This window comes from Onychostoma macrolepis, chromosome 09, assembly GCF_012432095.1.
Source record: "Onychostoma macrolepis isolate SWU-2019 chromosome 09, ASM1243209v1, whole genome shotgun sequence".
Classification (NCBI taxonomy): domain Eukaryota; kingdom Metazoa; phylum Chordata; class Actinopteri; order Cypriniformes; family Cyprinidae; genus Onychostoma; species Onychostoma macrolepis.
In genome coordinates this window covers 27,570,855-27,590,485 of record NC_081163.1, presented here as the reverse complement: position 1 = coordinate 27,590,485, position 19,631 = coordinate 27,570,855, and the positions used below count along the sequence as shown (strand labels likewise).

Genomic DNA, 19,631 nt, shown 5'->3' with positions numbered 1-19,631 from the left:
TTTTATCAGCTGTTTGGACTCAAACTCAAAACACCCATTCACTGCAGAGGATCCATTAATGAGCAAGTAGCTTAATGTAATGCTAAATTTCTCCAAATCTGTTCCAACGAAGAAACGAACTCATCTTGGTAAGTAGCCTATGCATTTTCTTTTTTTTCTTTTTCTTTTTCTTTTGAAGGGGTTAACTACCCCTTCAAAATGTTTTGAAATAACTAGAATTGCAATTATTTTTAAAGACGATTTTAATCATAATGTCACACACAAACATGCCAAATGGCTTTAAATGTTATATAGCCTCGTTTATTAATTACAATATTTTTTTCTGACCCACTTAAGTAGAAACGGACTAATTTGGCTGTACAGAACTGATTTGCCACTGTTTGTAACTGTAGCTCATAGCGTTATGGTGCTTCACTCTGCAGATGGCAGCATGTGAGCGCACATCTCGTTGGCTGTGAGGTCTCGTGTGTTGGTTGGATCTGTGCTGTGCTCAGTCAGTGTAATCCCGTCTCTCCCGCCGGCAGACATGGCGACTGCGAGGACTCTCGTATGCTCCACAACAAGCTGCATCTGAAGCGGCTCCGCAGCATCACCGTCGCGCTCGGTGCATTCGTGGACAAACGCACACTTGCACACAGCGGATTTATAATCGGGGTAAGCGTTTGGTTTCTTCTTCTCATTCACAGTGGTGCTCTGTGCTTGGAAGAGATTAAGGGGTAAATCTAGCCACAGATTTGAGCCTGAGAACTGCCGTGACATTGCTGAAGCTCCGTTCCGTTATATTTCCATTATGCACCGACGCGTTCTTCCAGGCTATTATGAGTCCATTCACTTCACGGAGACCAGTGTGAAAGGCATATCGAAATAACATATTCCTCTATGAGGACCTTGACATTAGACGTCAATAGACCTGTTCTGCGCTTTGTTCAGTTGCACTGCCTGTACGCGTACGACGCGACGCGATGGACGCTCCATTTCTATTTTCTGTTTCACTTCCCTAGTCAGCCTGAAGAAAAATGAGCTATAAATATGATATGTGTGCATTTAGTCTTAGCTGTTTTAAAATAGGCAATGGAAAGTCGATTTGGAATTTAAATGGTTTTCATTCATTTCATTGCACCTGATTGAACGCTGTGAGGTGAGGTGACGTGCAGCCTCAACGCGACGCGAAAGAATAAAAGCGCTTCATGGACGAGCTATTCTGAAATCTTCCACGTTTTAACGTTGAAAGACCACGAAAGTAGTCTATTTGAAGATTATCAAGGTAAACAAAGGAGATGAATTCAGGGAATAAGGTCCGTTTTGTATTCCACGTATAAAAGCCTATGAACTTCTCAGCGTTTGTTCTCAGCATTTGATCTCTGTGTTCTTAATTAAACATCGCGGCTTTTTATAAAATCATAATTTTAGCTATCCTGATGTGTTATGCATGTGGCATTTCATTTCCCAGCCAAACAAAAGACACCAGTGTCTGAAGATGTACTTGCATCACCATCAGTGCCGATGATTTTTCCAGGGTTTTTGGGGCATTACTGAATGAATGGAATTTTTTAAACACTACTGGTGAAGCACTGGCTGTGTTTCTCATGGTGGATTTGGTTTTTGCTGGCACTGGTCTGATCTTTCACCCTCCCCCTCTGGATAACCCCTGAGAGCAGATCCATGCTTTATTGCTTCTCTCCGAGGTGTTTTATTGATAGTAGCCTATAAAACTAAATAGCCCAGTTTATATCAGAGGTCTATTTTTACAATGCACTTTGATTTATTTAAATCTACTTTTATAAACAGCACAGATATGAATTATATTGTTCATGTACATGCAAACAGTGGAGAAACTAGTGACTAGACTTTATTAATAAAGTACAAATGTTTATTTATTTATTTTTGTCTTTAAGATAAATTAATAAAACCTCTCTTTGTATTGATAGTAGCCTATAAAACTAAACACCCCAGTTTATATCAGAGGTCTATTTTTACAATGCACTTTGATTTATTTAAATCTACTTTTATAAACAGCACAGATATTAATGATATTGTTAGTGTAAATGCAAACAGTGTAAAAAAAATAGTGACTAGACTTTATTAATAAAGTATGAATGTTTTATTTATTTATTTATTTTTGTCTATCCTAAGATAAATTAATAAAACCCCTCTGTGCAGTAAATTGCCCTCAGGCACAAAAATAAATAATACTGTCATATTACTGTCAGGAAGACAAAAATGCAGGTATTTCCTGGTGTTTCTTTTTTTGTACAGGCATATATGAGCATAAACCAGTGAATATCTTGTATATTGACTGTTTGGAAGATTCTTTTGAAGATTGCTTAGATAAATGTTATTGCGTATGAGAAGTGCAGGTCGCATATGGTCATCTGATCCACAGAGATCAGTGTTTGTTGTTTCATATTTTCCTCTGACTGCACCCTCTGTCAGTCTCTCAGCTTCTCACTTTCTCTCTTTTCCGGTCTCTTTTCCTCCCCTCTGTTTCTCATGCTGACCCTTGGTTTAGAAGTAATGACATCAGTGCTCTGGCATGTGTGATAAACAGTGAAAATGATGGGAACAGAGAGGGAGAGATATAGAAGTTGGATCAGCGTAATAGTTTCATTGTCTGAGGAGAGCACAAAAACATTAGACCAAAAAGACTGTAATTTTAAGCTTCACATAACTGACATGTCAAGAATCGTCAGTGTAAATACACAACTTCTTCATTTTCATATGTGCATTGAGTAATTATCACTATCCTTGTGGGACATTTGGCACAGACAAAACCTGATCATGCACATAGTGTTAGTCAGAGTGTGATTTGTGTGTGTGTGTTGTGTGCAGGCTGAGCCAGGAAGACCATGGTGGAACAGGGCCAAACGTCGTTGGCGGGACAGAGGTTAGGGGCACCAGAGACTCTGGGGATCAGCACCCTGGAGCCCGGACACAAACCACCTGCTATGCCACCTGGACGCCTGGTGCCCATCAGAGTCGTGCTGCTGGATGACTCAGAGGAGATATTCGACATATCGGTGAGTTCATATCCAATAAAACCCTTCAAAAAAACAGACTCTTCTTGGTGGACATATATGGCCTCTTCAGACCGACATGAATGATTGGTATGATTCTGGCATGCGATTTGTCTGATATACTCAGAGTGAAGTTCTTTTTCCTTGTTTAGGGGGAAAAAGAAGTTTAAAATAATTTGCAGTCAGGGTTTTTCCTGGATCAAAAAAGGCCTTCGGTGGTGGCTGACAGTTATCCACTCACACAGTAAAAAAGTACCCTCCCCATGTGATCTGCGAGCCCAATATTTACCATAACTAAAAAAAAATGCAAAGAAACCTTTTGTGATTTTTGCTTATCATAGGCTACTTATTCATGAAATAAAATACAGTCACTGTCAGAGCATATATTAAAACTGGCTTTCATATTTTTGTAAGGTAGGATCCTTCTTTGCTAGACCTGACAATTATTTTGGTATAGCCTAATCATATCAATATTGAAAAGAATTAAAAATTGCATTAAAAGTTTGTTTTAACGAATAGTCTATTTTTCTACCATACAGCTAGCTAACAAATTGCTTTGTTCTGGTTTCACCTCACTTCAGTCTAAACTAAATGATTTTACTACGAATTGTCATAACCTGAAATTACTGTGGATTAAGGCAAAATCTTTTATTATTTTTATGGTTAAATCTTATTAAGGCTAAATCACACTTATGATCTCATTTCTGAGGTGTTCTGAGTAAATTAGGCCTATTTGTAATTGATATACACCAATTCAGACAGTGACGTCTTGTGAGTTGAGTGTTGGACAGATCAGTTGTTTCATTCATTAAAATGAATCGGTTCAAATGAGTCGTTAAGTTGCGAATCGGACATTAGTGGACATGGATGCATTGTGTGCTAATCCCGGTTGTTAGGACATCGCAAAAGATTTGTGTCAACACGGAAAACACTTAATCAAATTAAGATGTTTCTGATGCATTCTGAGAACTCTCTGACCCTCCATAGACAGCAACGCAACTGTAATGTTCCTAGGTCCAGAAACGTAGTAAGGACATCGGTAAAATAGTCCATGTGACATCAGAATATTTTTGTGCACAAAGAATACAAAAATAGCGACTTTATCCGACAATTCTCCTCCCCCGAGTTACCGTCTTCCACCATTTTGGAGAGTATCACAATGCATATGCGCGCTTTCCCCCCTAACGTAAACAATACTGATTACGCTGATTACGTTTTTGGGTACTGCCAAAAATGGCGGAAGACGTAATAGGATTAAAAAACTGAAATAACCGTCATGGGAAAATTACTCCGGTTAGAGGTTCTGAATTTTGGTTTCGATTTCTATTCGATTAATCATCCAGCCCTAGCCACGCCTACTTATTACATCATTGCCACGGACCAATGGTAGTTTGCCAGCTAGAGTGAACTTTTCTGTAATGTTTCATACTCCTGAAACAAACTCCAAACTAACAATGTTTTGGTCTAATTTTTGGTAAAAATCACGTCATTATTTAATTTCACTCCAGGTCTATCAGGGACTTAATGTGTAAAAAATGGCAGAATGGCTAAATAAAAATGTAAATTCACTCTCTGACAGTAGGTGGCACTTATATATATAAAAAAAAGCTCTGAACATGTGACTAAAAACTGAATCTCACTGGCTGGCCAGCTTCAGTTGTAGTACAGTTAAGAAGAGATTAAATCACCTCTATGTTGCACTGACGGCATGTGAATTGTGTCGGTCTGAACAGAACTGAACATTCGTCTTGGTTTGAACTGGCCTGTACTCTATGAAGTTTTGTGGCTGTTTAGTCCATGTGGGTTTTAACATATATACGTATTTTAAAAAAGTATGTTTTTTGTTTGTTTCCTTTAAGGAATGTCTCAGGGGCGTATATACATTTTTTTCTAATCAGGTGGTATCTAAAATAAGAATGTCCTTCTGACTAGCAATTAATAGTTTTCAGTCACATGATTGGCACGGAAACCTGTGGGCAGCACATCTGTAGAACTGCAGCACAGGCCTGTCAAGCCTTGTTTTGCTCCTCAGGTGGGCATTTCTGTAAGGATGTCACGTTTCATGAAAACTAGGAGTAGGCAGATTATGGTTCACTGGTGTCTTCAGTGGTTTAAACAGTCAGTTTATTCTGTTCACAACCATCAACTGTGGAATGTATTGGCTTTGAAAATATTTAATTGCTTTCATCCATAGAGCAAGCTGAGGTTATTGACAAAATATATAAAAAAAATAGTTGATCCTCAAATTTTTGTTTCAATAGCAAATGTCAACAAAATAATGAATGGGCCTTAATGGTGGGAATTTTTATTTATTTCATTTTTTATTTTTATTTACTATACATTATACCTTATACCAAAAGGCAAAGAGACACTGACTGCAGTCTGTCATTGAGAACATGCTGGCATTTGATCTTACTCGAGGAATATGTGTGACCCTGGATCACAAAACCAGTCATAAGTGTCAATCTTCAAAAATTGAGATATATACATCATCTGAAAGCTGAATAAATAAGCTTTCCATTGTTGGTTTTGTTAGGATAGGACACTATTTGTCCAAAATACAATTATTTTAAAATCTGGAGGGTGCAAAAAATATGTTTTAAAAAATCTAAATATTGAGAAAATTGCCTTTAAAGTTGTCCAAATTAAGTCCTTAGCAATGCATATACTAATCAAAAATTAAGTTTTTATATATTTACGGTAGGAAATTTACAAAATATCTTAATGGAACATGATCTGTACTTAATATCCTAATGATTTTTGGCATAAAATAAAAATCAATAATTTTGACCCATATAATGTATTGTTGGCTATTACTACAAATATACCCGTGCTACTTATGACTGGTTTTGTGGTCCGGGGTTACATTTATCATTTTCACAATATAAACATTCTGTAGCATATGTACTGAACATGATTGTGATTATTAATAGATTTTGTTGAGCTGGTTTTATTAGCTGTGGCTGTGAGTGAGACTGATTTGATGTGAAGAGTGTTTCATGAAGGTGTTTAGCTATTCTGTGGATAAATATAGAGCATGCCTGTGCAAACCAAATCTAAAATTATATGTTATTTGTTTCTTGTAACCTGCAACATTGCAGAACTGTGAAACCACAGAGAGCTGAGAGGTATTGTCCTAAGGTTTGCTTGGCTGGGGTTCAGCTGCTCTGAGTTCAACGTTCACACACACATACACACACACACACACACCTCATATTGCAATGCACACCTGAGTGCTGAACATGAGGTGTAAGGAATTTTTTTCTGGTGAATTGGAAGATGTCATTCGTGATTGGTAAAATGTGATAATTTCATAAGAAAATCAGGTATTGTTACTTTGAGTTTCAGGTATTAGGCAGATAAATTAAAAAAATTCTGGAGATTTTCTGGAGACAGCAACACTTCACATGTCAACTCTCTTGATTTTGTAGATTTTGAAGTAATATTTTTGGGTCAGTAAGATATTTTTATGTTTTTGAACATAGTCTTATGCTCACTATTGCTGCATTTATTTGATCAAAAATACAACAAACACAGTAATATTATGAAATAATATTGTATTTTAAAATAACTGCAATATATTCAGTATATTTTAAAATGTAATATATTCATGTGATATCAAAGCTAAATTTTCAAAAACAGTGATACGTTTTTCAGTATTTAATGTAATTGAATGCATCCTTGCTGAATTAAAAGTCATTAATATTATTTTTACAGTCAGTAAAAATCTTACTGACTCCAGACTTTTGAACGGAAGTGTATGTGATGTGGGTTTTGATGTATCTCGATTTCAGGTATGCTTTCCTATACAAAAATGCATGGCAGCCATGTAATTCTAATGGAAGGTGATGAGTTTTACACTGCAAGTTGATGAGTTGCCTCTGGTCATAGAATAGAGACGGTCATAGAGTTTTGCACACGGACCAAAACAAAAACAGTAATTTTGACTAGAAATCGACCGATTTACCAATATTTTCCCCGATATTTAAGCATGTTACCATAATCGGATATCGGTTTTGTAAATGCCGCCATCTTGTGGGTGTTTTGAGAATTGCCCGCAGGATCACCAGCGCGTCTGAGCGGAGACGAGACAACAACAACGGCATGCACAGGTACTTGATTTGCTGTAGTTAGTAAACTTTATTTAACATAACAGCCATTAATGCACAAATTAGATGTATGCAGTTTATGCAGCTTGGCTCTAAGAAATAGAGACGAACTCACGGAGTCACTTAAGATAATCTGTCAGTCTGTCCCAGTAAAGACATAACTTTGCATGAATTAAATAATATGCCGTCATGAATGAGCGCATGTTGGAAATAAAAGTGCTGAATTTAATTCTCTCTCTGTTTTATATGCTCATTATTAGTCTCGAGAAGCCACTTTTATTTTGCTGTTCACTCAGCGATTGATGCTCAGGAAATGCTCCAGCACGGCCACTGTGTGTAACTTTTAACAAGATTCACTTGTTTAAAAAACGCTAAATTATATTAACATTTACTATATAACCATTATTTTGCTAATACACATCTAAATAAATACATCTCTATGGAAATTAATTATTTATTATCTCCGCGAGCGATCGCAATTTGAGTAGGCTATAGTTCTGTGTAAATGCATAGATAAACCGCACTGACAGCAGGCATTTCATAATCTAAAATGACAAAAACATATTAATAATTCTGATATAACATACCAGTTGAGAAATGCAATAAAATACGATGTTTTGTTTGTTATATTTCAATGTTCCAGAGAATATAATTCAGTGAATTAACATTATCCAGTTAATTATTCTTCACTCTTTAGCCTATTAAACAGCTTGTAAACCTAAAACTGTAGTTTAAAATGAAGTTATGACTCCTGTCCTTTATTTATTTTCTCCATTTGAAAACATTAGACATTCTACATTTATTTAGCTTATTGTCAATATCAGCATTGCCACTGATGCTTTTTATAAATAAAATGTTTTTATTGTTGTAATATGAAGATTAAATTTAACGTGAAAGACTGTTAATTTTCAACTTTTTTTTTTTTTTTTTTAAGATGGCTGAAAGGAGGAAAAACCAAAGTAAAGTATGCACTTTATAACAGTAAATAAATATCGGTTCTGAATATCGGTTATCGGGCACATAAACATGCAAATAATTGGTTTCGGTTATAAAAAAATCAATATTGGTCGATCACTAATTTTGACATGGAAAACACATTTCAAATTAGAATAACTGGCTGCAGCATTGCTTTTTTGAGAAACAAGTGTGAACCTAGCATGTTTCCTAAATATCTACAAACATATTATGGCATTTTTATGCTTTAGTGCAGTCAAAAATTACATAAAGCACCTTGTTTTGGCTGTTTAATTGTAATGACTGCCATATACTGTCTTGTGCGTGACATTTGCTCAGTCATTGTGCCAGTGAGATATCCAGCATGAAGGTTCACCCTAGACTGAAGTGTGTGTTGATTATTGATCATGTGTGTTGTGTTTATGTAAGAGCTCAAGCTCTCTGTCTGAGTGAAGATGATAAAGTCCCTGAAGAGGGTGTTATTCTTCCTTCCTCCCTACTGACTCGGATCAATATTTCAGTTAATGTAATGATGAACTGAATAAACGCTGGTCTGAGTCATAATCACTGACACATCATACTGACTCCATTAGTATAAGTATGTGGTCTTTCTGTCTCTCTCTCTCATTCTGTCCTTCTTCTTCTCTTGCTGTATTTTGCATGGAGCTCCACACATTAGGGCTGTATGAAATTGGGGGGAAAAAACTGACGTGATATATATATATATTTTTTTGTTTTTTTGCTATATACGTTGTGATAAATCGTGAATTGTGATACGTATTGTATCACCCAATTCATGCCAATACACAGCCCTTGTTTTCTTAGGCCTGTTTTGGACCAATATGACTACAAAGTAAGAATAACTGTCAATATTTTATTGAGAGTATTGATGGGATTATTGTGGTATTACTGAAAATAAGGACATATTTTGTAATTATACTGGAAAATGCTGAAAAAAAAGTTTAATATATATATATATATATATATATATATATATATATAATTTATTTATTTATTTATTTTTATTTCTTCATTATCAAACAGTAAACCATCAAATCTGTTTTGACATTTGCAAATAAAAATAAGCACTACTGGTTTCAGAGTAAAGCGCAGCATTGTTTATCCATTTACACTCATGCAAATATCTTAAATGAGTTATTCTCAGACGTCGAAACACTGTATTGTGAATTGTGAATTTCATCTTTAGCTCAGCACTGAAAAAGATAAATCAGGTCACTGACACACATCCACATAAACTTCCAGTGTCTTCTTACTGACCTTTATCTTGCTGGTGAGGAGCTACAAATTTTAGACATGAAACTAGGACATCTTGCCAACAAACACAACCCTATTCATACACTCACATGTAGGTGAGAAAAAATCTTAAAGAAACTGCTATCAGAAAAGCACTTTTAGGGCCAGATTTACTAACAGCTTGTTAGTACTGGTGCGGTCGCACCGGGCCCCGCGCTGTGAGGGGGACCCGCGGTGAACGGACCGAGGGGGATATATATTAGTGCTGTCAAATGTTTATACCTGTAAATACATGTAAATATTTTCAAAATATATACCGTATTTGTGTGCATTTATATGAACATAATAAATATACACAGTACACACACATATTATGTAAACAAAAACTTTTATTTTGGATGCGATTAATTGTGATTAATCATTTGACAGCACTAATGTATATATATACAGTATGTACACAGTATTTATATATATATTTATATATATATATATATACTGTATATATATATATATATATATATATATATGCATACATATATGTACGTGTTTGTCAGTTTACATGTAACAAGCTGCACCTGTGGCTTATTTGTGACAACGCTAATTTGCGCTGCGCCAAAGAGTATGCTGGTCTATATGTAAATGATATGTTGCGTCTGTGTTCTTTAATTTGCGCCTAGTCAGTAAATTAACCACAGAAATTTCCTCACCCATAGGCTCTGTTTTGGACTTGCACTCTCGCACTAATTTGCACTGTTTAGTAAATCTGACCCATAGAAGGAAGAGGTATAGTAAATCATTTAGGCATATATTTGGCATTTATCATGTTTATCTGTGACCTCCAGGACAGCATTTGTGCGTGTGTGTGTATAATGGAGCGTTATGTGTTTGTGAGCATGTGCAGAAAGTTCTCACTGTTGTCCTCATGTTCACATCTGTTTCTGACATTCACGGTGGATGAGCTCTGCATTCAGACACATTATGAGGGGCACTCGATGGAACAGATGCCACTTTTCCAGTGTTAGAAACTGAGTTTAAAAATGAATTTCTGTATGATTTGAAAGAAAAACAAGAATATCCTTTTAATCTATTACTTTGTGCTGTCTCAAGCCAAATTAATACACTACCATTTAAACATTTGTGGTCAGTAAAAGTTTTTGAATAATATTGTGAAATATTTTTACAATTTAAAGTAACTTTTTTTCTATTTGACTATGTTTTGTAATTTAATTTAAATAAATTTATGTCTGTGATGGAATTTTCAGCAACCATTACTCCATTCTTAAGTTTCACATGATGCACATGATTCCTTTTGGAAACCATTATTTATTCTGGATTCTTTTATGAATAGAAAGTTCAAAACAACAGCACTTTTGTAACAATATAAATGTCTTTTCTGTCACTTGTCATTTTGACATTACATTTCTTGTTTACTAGCAGAAGAATGTGATTCTGTTGTTTATATAAATGTTTGTACATGAATCTTTTGTTTAATATATAAAGTCACAAAAGCATAACAAATCATAAAATTGTAAAAAAAAAATAATAATTTAAAAAAGAAAGAAAGAAAATTAGCCACTTTCTTTAGTTAATTTACTGAAAGGATGCAGTTGACATCATAATTAATGGCGCATTAAGTAGTACATTAATTTAATAGTTTAATAGGGGGAGTTTTGATGCTAACAGGCTTGCTGCATCTTTCTAATATATGGAGAAGCTGTAAATACAGGCCTTAGGACTCAGTTTTGTGAAATGAAAATTGTTAAAAATTTGCATATAAATATAGACTGTTAAAGCTGCAGATATATTTATGAAGCAATTAACAGATTGTAGTGATGAAAATTAATAAGTACACTTCTTCTGTCCATTTTTTTATGCCTTCTTCTACAATTTTTGGGCGATTAGGTAATTCAGCTGTAAATTCACGCTGTTAGTTAAGCAAGAAGTTGAGTCATTTCAAACAGATGGTTAACTGTTTTTGTGAATTTAATATGATGCCAGCTGTGCGGAGCAAGTGTGAAATCTACATCTTCATAAAGTGTTTGGAGTGAAATATAGTATTGTCACAGTTTTATTGTGTTAATTTGGTCATGTCACAGAGAAGGACTAACGTTCCTCTGTCTTTGTTTTCTCTGCCATTCTCTGAAACACAAAGATCATCTCATGGGCCGTGATCACAGTCATTCACTCAGATTATCTGTTTGCTTTGCACAGTATAATTTGATGTGAAAATCCAGCAATTATCTCACATTCTTTAGTTTTGACTTTCTGACATACTTTACCAGCATTCCATACATAACAAGTATTTCCTGGGAATCTTTGCAGTAGTTGATTTGTACAATGTGTTTGTTCGTGGCAACATATTAAACTAGCTTTAAAAAGTATATCTTGCTGTAAAAGTATTGGTAGTCACTGGCATATACTGGCATATGTTGTGTGTTGTGTGGTGGATTCTACTAGGCATCTTAGCTACTCCAGAAAGGCTTTGTCAACTAGCTTCATCGGAAAAATCATGCTTGACCAATCATGAATACACCAGCTTGGACTAGCATGAAAATTCATGCCGGTTTAACCTAGCCTTTTCAACAGGGATAGCACAAATACCCCTTGATCCACATAATTTAAGTTATCATTCTTTCATTTATATTATTATTTATTTATTATTATTTATTTATTATTATATTGGATCCATAAGTACATGTAAGTCACCTTTTATGTCATTAATATTACATTATCTGCAAGTACATTTTTTTTTTTCATAAATACTTTTAAGATTTGATTTGAAGTGAACATTCAATACAATTAAGTGTACTTCTTTTTCACAAGGGAGTTATTATGAAGGGAACTTGTTATGACATTTTATGTGCCCTCACTAGTTAAAGATTCTAAAAATCTGCCAAAAACTTATATTCTTATATATGATCTTTTGACTCAGTGTACAGATAAATTTAAACTTAAACAGAGTGAATCCTTTAAAACCATCATGGAATCCAAATTAAGGGTCATATAATGCGATTTCAAGTTTTCCTTTCTCTTTGGAGTGTTACAAGCTGTTTGTGCATAGATAAGATCCCTGAAGTTGCAAAGACTAAAGTCTCAAAACCAAAGAGATATTCTTTATAAAAGTTAAGACTCGACCACGACCCCCTAAAATGGCTCATTCAAACATGCCCCCACATATCTACGTCATGGTGTGGGGAAATTTGCAAAACACCGCCCAAATGTATATGCAATGAAAGAAGGTGGGACTTTTATTCTCGCTGTAGTATTGTTGCTGCCGCCATGTCCTGGAGACACTGTGTTTTGATGTGAAAGCGAAACTACTTTGTTTGAGCTTCCAAAAGAGGACACAACTAGAAATCAGTGGTTAAGTTGTATTTACAACACTGTTCCAGAGCAGTTCAACCCAAATATTCGAGTGTGTGCATCGCATTTTACGGAGGACTATTTCCTGAACCTGGGAGTAGCCTGCCAGCTATGCTCAAAGACTGTTTCTATAAAGTCGGGCAATTCCAACTTTGCAAGGACAGTCTGGCGCTTCTAACTCACAGCCTGTAAGTATGTTTTCATATTTAAAGAATTTGCCACTGACTATTTAAACGTGAGTTTTGAGCTGTGTAGCGCTTGTTGTTTGTCATTTCTATGATCACAAATGCAGACATGTGGTGCGATGCAACGGTACGTGGTGCGACGTGTAAAAAGACAGTATGAGTCATTATAATCAGTAATTATGTCCCCACTGGATGCAACAAATGCCTCATTTGTAATGGGTTTTATTGTTTTTGTGTCGTCGCGCTGGGACACAGCATCACAATACGGAAAGGGGCGTAACATTTCCATCTCATGCTTGAGGTATTCGGCCAATCACAACGCACTGGATAGCTGGCCAATCAGAGCATGCTTTGCTTCTCAGAACGATGAGCTTTGTAAAAATCAGCGCGTTTCAGAAAGGCGGGGCATAGAGGAGCAACAATAATGTACAGTATGTGGACAATAATGTGTTTTTTGAAACTTAAACCACATAAACACATTGCATTACACCAAATACACAAAATAATGTTCTTTTTAGCAACGTCATATGACGCCTTTAATACTGATATTATTGAAATTGATTCATTAATGAATGAATGGTATTTAAAAGGAAAGAAAATAATGTTTTCTTAATAATGTGAAACATAATGTTTCACTGCTGAAACACTTTGCCTATCCAGATGAATATGCAGACTCAACTTTAATCCATTCGCAGGTTGATTTCATCATTTAAATGAAAAATGTAAAAATATTTAAATATGTGGTTGCAATTGCTGTATCATGTTTACTTATTTCATTTGTTTCAAAAGTGTAGCATTAGCATTGTATTTTTCATGTGTGTGTGGGGGGAAGGGGAGAATTGTGTGTGTGTGTGTGTGTGTGTGTGTGTGTGTGTGTGATGTGATCTGTAATGACATATCTTTAAGGCAGATGCAAACACGGCAAAGACAATCTGTCCTCCTCCTGACACAATAGAGCAGTGACAATATCAGACCATTTGCTGTTTTTGTGTCTGTACATGACTCTCTTTGGAAAATGTCTAATATCTTGCAAACCAAGTGGGCTGAACAAATGTTTCAGGGTGATTTTCCACCAACTGAACACTGGTTTCTGCAGGGCTGAGTTAATGAATAGACTACACACACACACACACACACACACACACACACACACACACACACACACATGCCTGTGGCATTTTCACCCGCTTCTGTTATCTTGTGACCTCTCAGTAATTGACTTGGCTCATGTTAACTAGATATAATGGGTCAGTTCTGTTTGTAGAGTGAAAGACAAAGAAAGAGACAGACAAACGGATGTGTGCATTTATCTTTCTTGGCCAAAAACATAACACTGTGACTACAAAAGGTTTAAATATTGTGGCTTTTAATCCATGTCTTGTGTTAATATCATCTATGTACTAGTGTAAATTTGTTTTTTTGCAAATACACATTTGAAATTCACAGTATTTGTCTTCCGGATTTTTTTTTTTTTTTATGTATATGGAAAACAGACTGATAATGATTCAGGAGTGTATCCCAATGTTTATCCAATCAAATGCTGTCTATAAAGAAAAAAAACGTTCCCCTAATAAGACAGTTGGCTAGCAATAACAAGTAACAAATCAAATTCCTTTCAACAGGAAATACATCATTACACGAAAACTGTGTTTGTCAACAACACTTGTGTAAAATAAGTGTACTTAATTGTATTGAATGTGCACTTGTAGTGTACTTAAAATATTGAAAGTTTATTTAAAAAGATATTTGCAGATATAATAATGAAATAAAAGTCAAGTTAAGTGTACTTTAAAAGAACACACTTTCATGATACTTAAGTAAACCTTTAAAAAGTGCACTTTGTCATTGTGCATAATGACATTCACTGTCAAATATTTTCAATATTGATTTTTGTACGTGTTCGTTTTTACCTACAAGGACCTGAATAAAAGCCAGGCAGCTATTTTGAGAACTATCTCTTTGTTTTCCACCCTTTTCTGCTATTCTGTTCAGCTTTCCTTTCTGATGATCTTTCCCTTGTGACTTTTTTAGTGATTATGACCTCTGTCTCTCTTTTACCACATTCTGTCTCCGTCTTTATGATGTGTCTCTATGCAGTGAGATGAGGAGTTACTTGCTCCCTGGTTATTATAACCATGGAAACTGTGCAGTCTTCCATGGGAACTGGATGGAATGTTTCAGATCTCACTGTCATTGCTGCAGATATTTGCTCAGACTTGTGTTTCCTCAGAAGGGGGCAGGGCAAAATTTTGTAAAAAACAATTTTGTTTTTTGGTGTTGATTTCTCGTGTTGCACTACACAGGTCCATCTGATCTCATTGGCCAAAAATTCTAGACATGTTCTGATTGTAATTTTGTCACATCAAGCACAAGTGTGAACAGACAAATTCACAACTTTGCATCTGTTTAGGATGCTGATTTTTCCTATTGAAAAAGAAGTCTGCTTGGTATTACTATTTCTATTAACTAGTTGCTTATTAATAGGGCTGCCCCCTAATAGTCAAAATTGTATTAGTTGCTTAGTCGCAGAAAATAAATTAATTAATTAAAATCCACATTGGCGAAGTCAAGTGGATCATTAGCAGCTGGTCTGTGTGGTAATACAGTAGGCTACATCGGGCAGGACATCCAAAAGCTTGCCTATCATTTATCGACCTCAAATATTGGCTTATCATCTGAAATATGTAAGTAGCAGCAACGTAACACGGCCGCTCAATCTAATGTTAACCCAGAGAAATGTGTGCTATTCAAGTGTCTGTGCGGAGTGTGGAGCTGAACAGCAACGCTCACTGCAGGACAGATGGAGGCACCAGTGCTCTCACTTGCTCTTAAAATACTCCTTCATTTTTTGTCATATAAGAGTAATACATCTTTCAAATCTCTAAAGACTCTACGTTTACTTTTGTGCACAAAAAAAAAAAAAAAACAGGATGCGCTTTCTGGCATCTCAGTCTCTGTGAACTTGAAAAAAAGACATGAAAAAAATATATCTATACAGAGCGAAATGTCAACTTTCAAATGAACCAATTCAAATGGAAAACAAATATTCTCAGATTATGTAATCTGTATGAAACGTGCAGACAGGCGCATCCAAAAGATGATGAGTCAGTGTCACCGACTTCCTCTCTTAAACTGAAAACAAAGAAAGGAATAGTTTATCAATAAATTATTAAAATGTTAATGCAGCCTCCTTACTGTTTTTCCCTGATGCATTCATAATCGTTAATTCTTCTGTCACTGTGCTGTGGCAAGCTTTATGCGTGCACTTGAGCACTTAGGCTATGTAGGCAATTAAAGGCTCATTATTATTATTTAAATCGTTTATTAATAAACGTGCGATTAGTCGACTAATGCTTCAAATGACGACTACTAGTCGACCAGAAAAATCTTTAGTCTGGGGCAGCCCTACTTATTAGCATACATATTACTAGCATATTGGCTGTTTATTAATACTTACAAAGCACATATTAATACCTTATTCTGCATTACCTTATTCTAGATCCCTTAACCCTAAACTTAACAACTACAACAACTACCTTACTTACTATCAGTATGCAGCAAATTATGAGTTTATTGATGGAAAACTCTTAGTTAATAGTGAATATGTGTTTCCTAATCTAAAGTGTTACCATCTGTTTATTCATATTGAATGTGAACTAGTAGTGTACTTCAGATCTTTAAAGAATATATGAATATATATATACAGGTGCTGGTCATATAATTAGAATATCATCAAAAAGTTGATTTATTTCACAAATTCCATTCAAAACGTGAAACTTGTATATTATATTCATTCATTACACACAGACTGATATATTTCAAATGTTTATTTCTTTTAATTTTGATGATTATAACTGACAACTAAGGAAAATCCCAAATTCAGTATCTCAGAAAATTAGAATATTGTGAAAAGGTTCAATATTGAAGACACCTGGTGCCACACTCTGATCAGCTAATTAACTCAAAACACCTGCAAAGGCCTTTAAATGGTCTCTCAGTCTAGTCCTGTAGGCTACACAATCATGGGGAAGACTGCTGACTTGACAGTTGTCCAAAAGACGACCATTGACACGTTGCACAAGGAGGGCAAGACACAAAAGGTCATTGCAAAAGAGGCTGGCTGTTTACAGAGCTCTGTGTCCAAGCACATTAATAGAGAGGCGAAGGGAAGGAAAAGATCTGGTAGAAAAAAGTGTACAAGCAATAGGGATAACCGCACCCTGGAGAGGATTGTGAAACAAAAGCCATTCAAAAATGTGGGGGAGATTCACAAAGAGTGGACTGCAGCTGGAGTCAGTGCTTCAAGTCAAGTCAAGTCACCTTTATTTATATAGCGCTTTTAACAATACAGATTGTGTCAAAGCACTTAACAGTATCAAATTGGAGGACAGAGTGTCAGTAATGTATAATGATAAGATTAAACACTCAAGAACCACTACGCACAGACATATGCAAGACATGGGTTTCAGCTGTCGCTGACTCACAGCCTGTAAGTATGTTTTCATATTTAAAGAATTTGCCACTGACTATTCAAACGTGAATTTTGAGCTGTGTAGTTCGCTTGTTGTTTGTTGTTTCTACGATCACAAATGCAGACATGCGGTGCGATGCAACGCGACCTGTAAAAAGACAGTATAAGTCATTATAATCAGTAATTCCTTGTGTCAAGCCACTCTTGAACAACAGACAGCGTCAGAAGCAAAAAGGACTGGACTGCTGCTGAGTGGTCCAAAGTTATGTTCTCTGATGAAAGTAAATTTTGCATTTCCTTTGGAAATCAGGGTCCCAGAGTCTGGAGGAAGAGAGGAGAGGCACACAATCCACGTTGCTTGAGGTCCAGTGTAAAGTTTCCACAGTCAGTGATGGTTTGGGGTGCCATGTCATCTGCTGGTGTTGGTCCACTGTGTTTTCTGAGGTCCAAGGTCAACGCAGCTGTATACCAGGAAGTTTTATAGCACTTCATGCTTCCTGCTGCTGACCAACTTTATGGAGATGCAGATTTCATTTTCCAACAGGACTTGGCACCTGCACACAGTGCCAAAGCAACCAGTATCTGGTTTAAGGACCATGGTATCCCTGTTCTTAATTGGCCAGCAAACTCGCCTGACCTTAACCCCATAGAAAATCTATGGGGTATTGTGAGGAGGAAGATGCAATATGCCAGACCCAACAATGCAGAAGAGCTGAAGGCCACTATCAGAGCAACCTGGGCTCTCATAACACCTGAGCAGTGCCACAGACTGATCGACTCCATGCCACGCCGCATTGCTGCAGTAATTCAGGCAAAAGGAGCCCCAACTAAGTATTGAGTACTGTACATGCTCATACTTTTCATGTTCATACTTTTCAGTTGGCCAATATTTCTAAAAATCCTTTCTTTGTATTGGTCTTAAGTAATATTAGTAATTTTCTGAGATACTGAATTTGGGATTTTCCTTAGTTGTCAGTTATAATCATCAAAATTAAAAGAAATAAACATTTGAAATATATCAGTCTGTGTGTAATGAATGAATGTAATTTACAAGTTTCACTTTTTGAATGGAATTAGTGAAATAAATCAACTTTTTGATGATATTCTAATTATATGACCAGCACCTGTATATTAAAATTGTACCTGCAGATAAAATAAAGTTCTTAAAGAGAGACGCTTTCATGACTGTTTCTTAACACACTTAAGTACACTTTAAAAATGGGCACTTTGTAATAATGTTTTACTTTAAAGTGCATTTAAATCATGTTTTAATATGTTTTGTCATTCTTTACAGAAGTACTTGTTGACTAACATACTAAATGCAATAGTTTGTCTTTTTGAATGCTGTGCTTCAAGTTTTTTAATAGTCCTCCTTTGCAGCACCTTAGATTCAGAAGAAAAAGAGTTTAAGAGGTTTTGACATCAAGAGTGAGTTCTAACTAGAAAGTCATCATTGTGTTTTATTGTTAACAGCAACGAGCATCGGGCCGGGTTCTGTTCGAGATGGTCTGCTTGCATCTGAACCTTATTGAGGGGGATTACTTTGGCCTGGAGTTCCAGAGCCATCACAGAAAAATGGTAAGTCAGATTTATTTTTTATACCAAATACAGTCATAATACATTTCTTAGGACCAATTTCCACAATTTTTCTGACCCATATAATTAAACGTCTTAGGTTATGCATGTAACCCCAGTTCCTCGAGGGAACGAGACACTGCGTCCGAGAATGCTTGCGTAACCGGCTCTGAATACAAGTGAAATCTGTCCAATGGATGGGCGAGATGTCACAGGGCGAGGTGACTTAATGACCAGCTGGAACAAAAGCACGTGCGGTGAAACCGGCATCAGCCTCTGGAATGAAGCAAGCGGCGGCAGGGATGTCGGAAGTGTGGCATTGAGACGCAGCGTCTCGTTCCCTCAAGGAACTGGGGTTACATACGTAACCTAAGACGTTCCTCTTCAGGAACTCGAGCTGCGTCCGAGAACGCTAGGGGAATGAGATATCCACGCTGCCAGACTTACCAGTCCCTGCCTAGTGTGTATCCCTGTGGAGCACATCTAGGGTGAAAGGACGGAAGAGCCTGGAGTGGCCCGCATGTCCAGGCCATAGAACCTGACAAAAGTCAGGGGTGTAGACCATCCCGCAGCGTTGCAGATGTCCTGTATTGGGACACCTGCAAGGAAGGTCTTGGAGGCCGCCACACTCCTAGTGGAATGAGCCTTAACTCCCATCGGCGAGGGGAGGTCAGAGGACTCGTAGGCAGTGTTGATGGCATCCATG

The 19,631-nt window shown here is 36.3% G+C and overlaps 1 protein-coding gene across 2 annotated transcripts in view; it reads left to right on the top strand.

Moving 5' to 3' along the window:
• The first annotated feature begins 308 nt into the window (after window positions 1-308).
• The window catches only part of LOC131547226 (FERM, ARHGEF and pleckstrin domain-containing protein 1), a 59,623-nt gene continuing 40,300 nt past the window's right edge, over window positions 309-19,631 (top strand). The window contains exons 1-3 of one of the 2 annotated variants that reach the window (XM_058787628.1): window positions 309-654; window positions 2,830-3,017; window positions 18,824-18,928. In XM_058787628.1, coding sequence (XP_058643611.1) covers window positions 2,847-3,017; window positions 18,824-18,928 — 276 coding nt within the window. In that variant the 5' untranslated portion in view covers window positions 309-654; window positions 2,830-2,846. The remainder of the gene's footprint in view (window positions 655-2,829; window positions 3,018-18,823; window positions 18,929-19,631) is intronic. The other variant, XM_058787627.1, reaches the window with a different exon arrangement.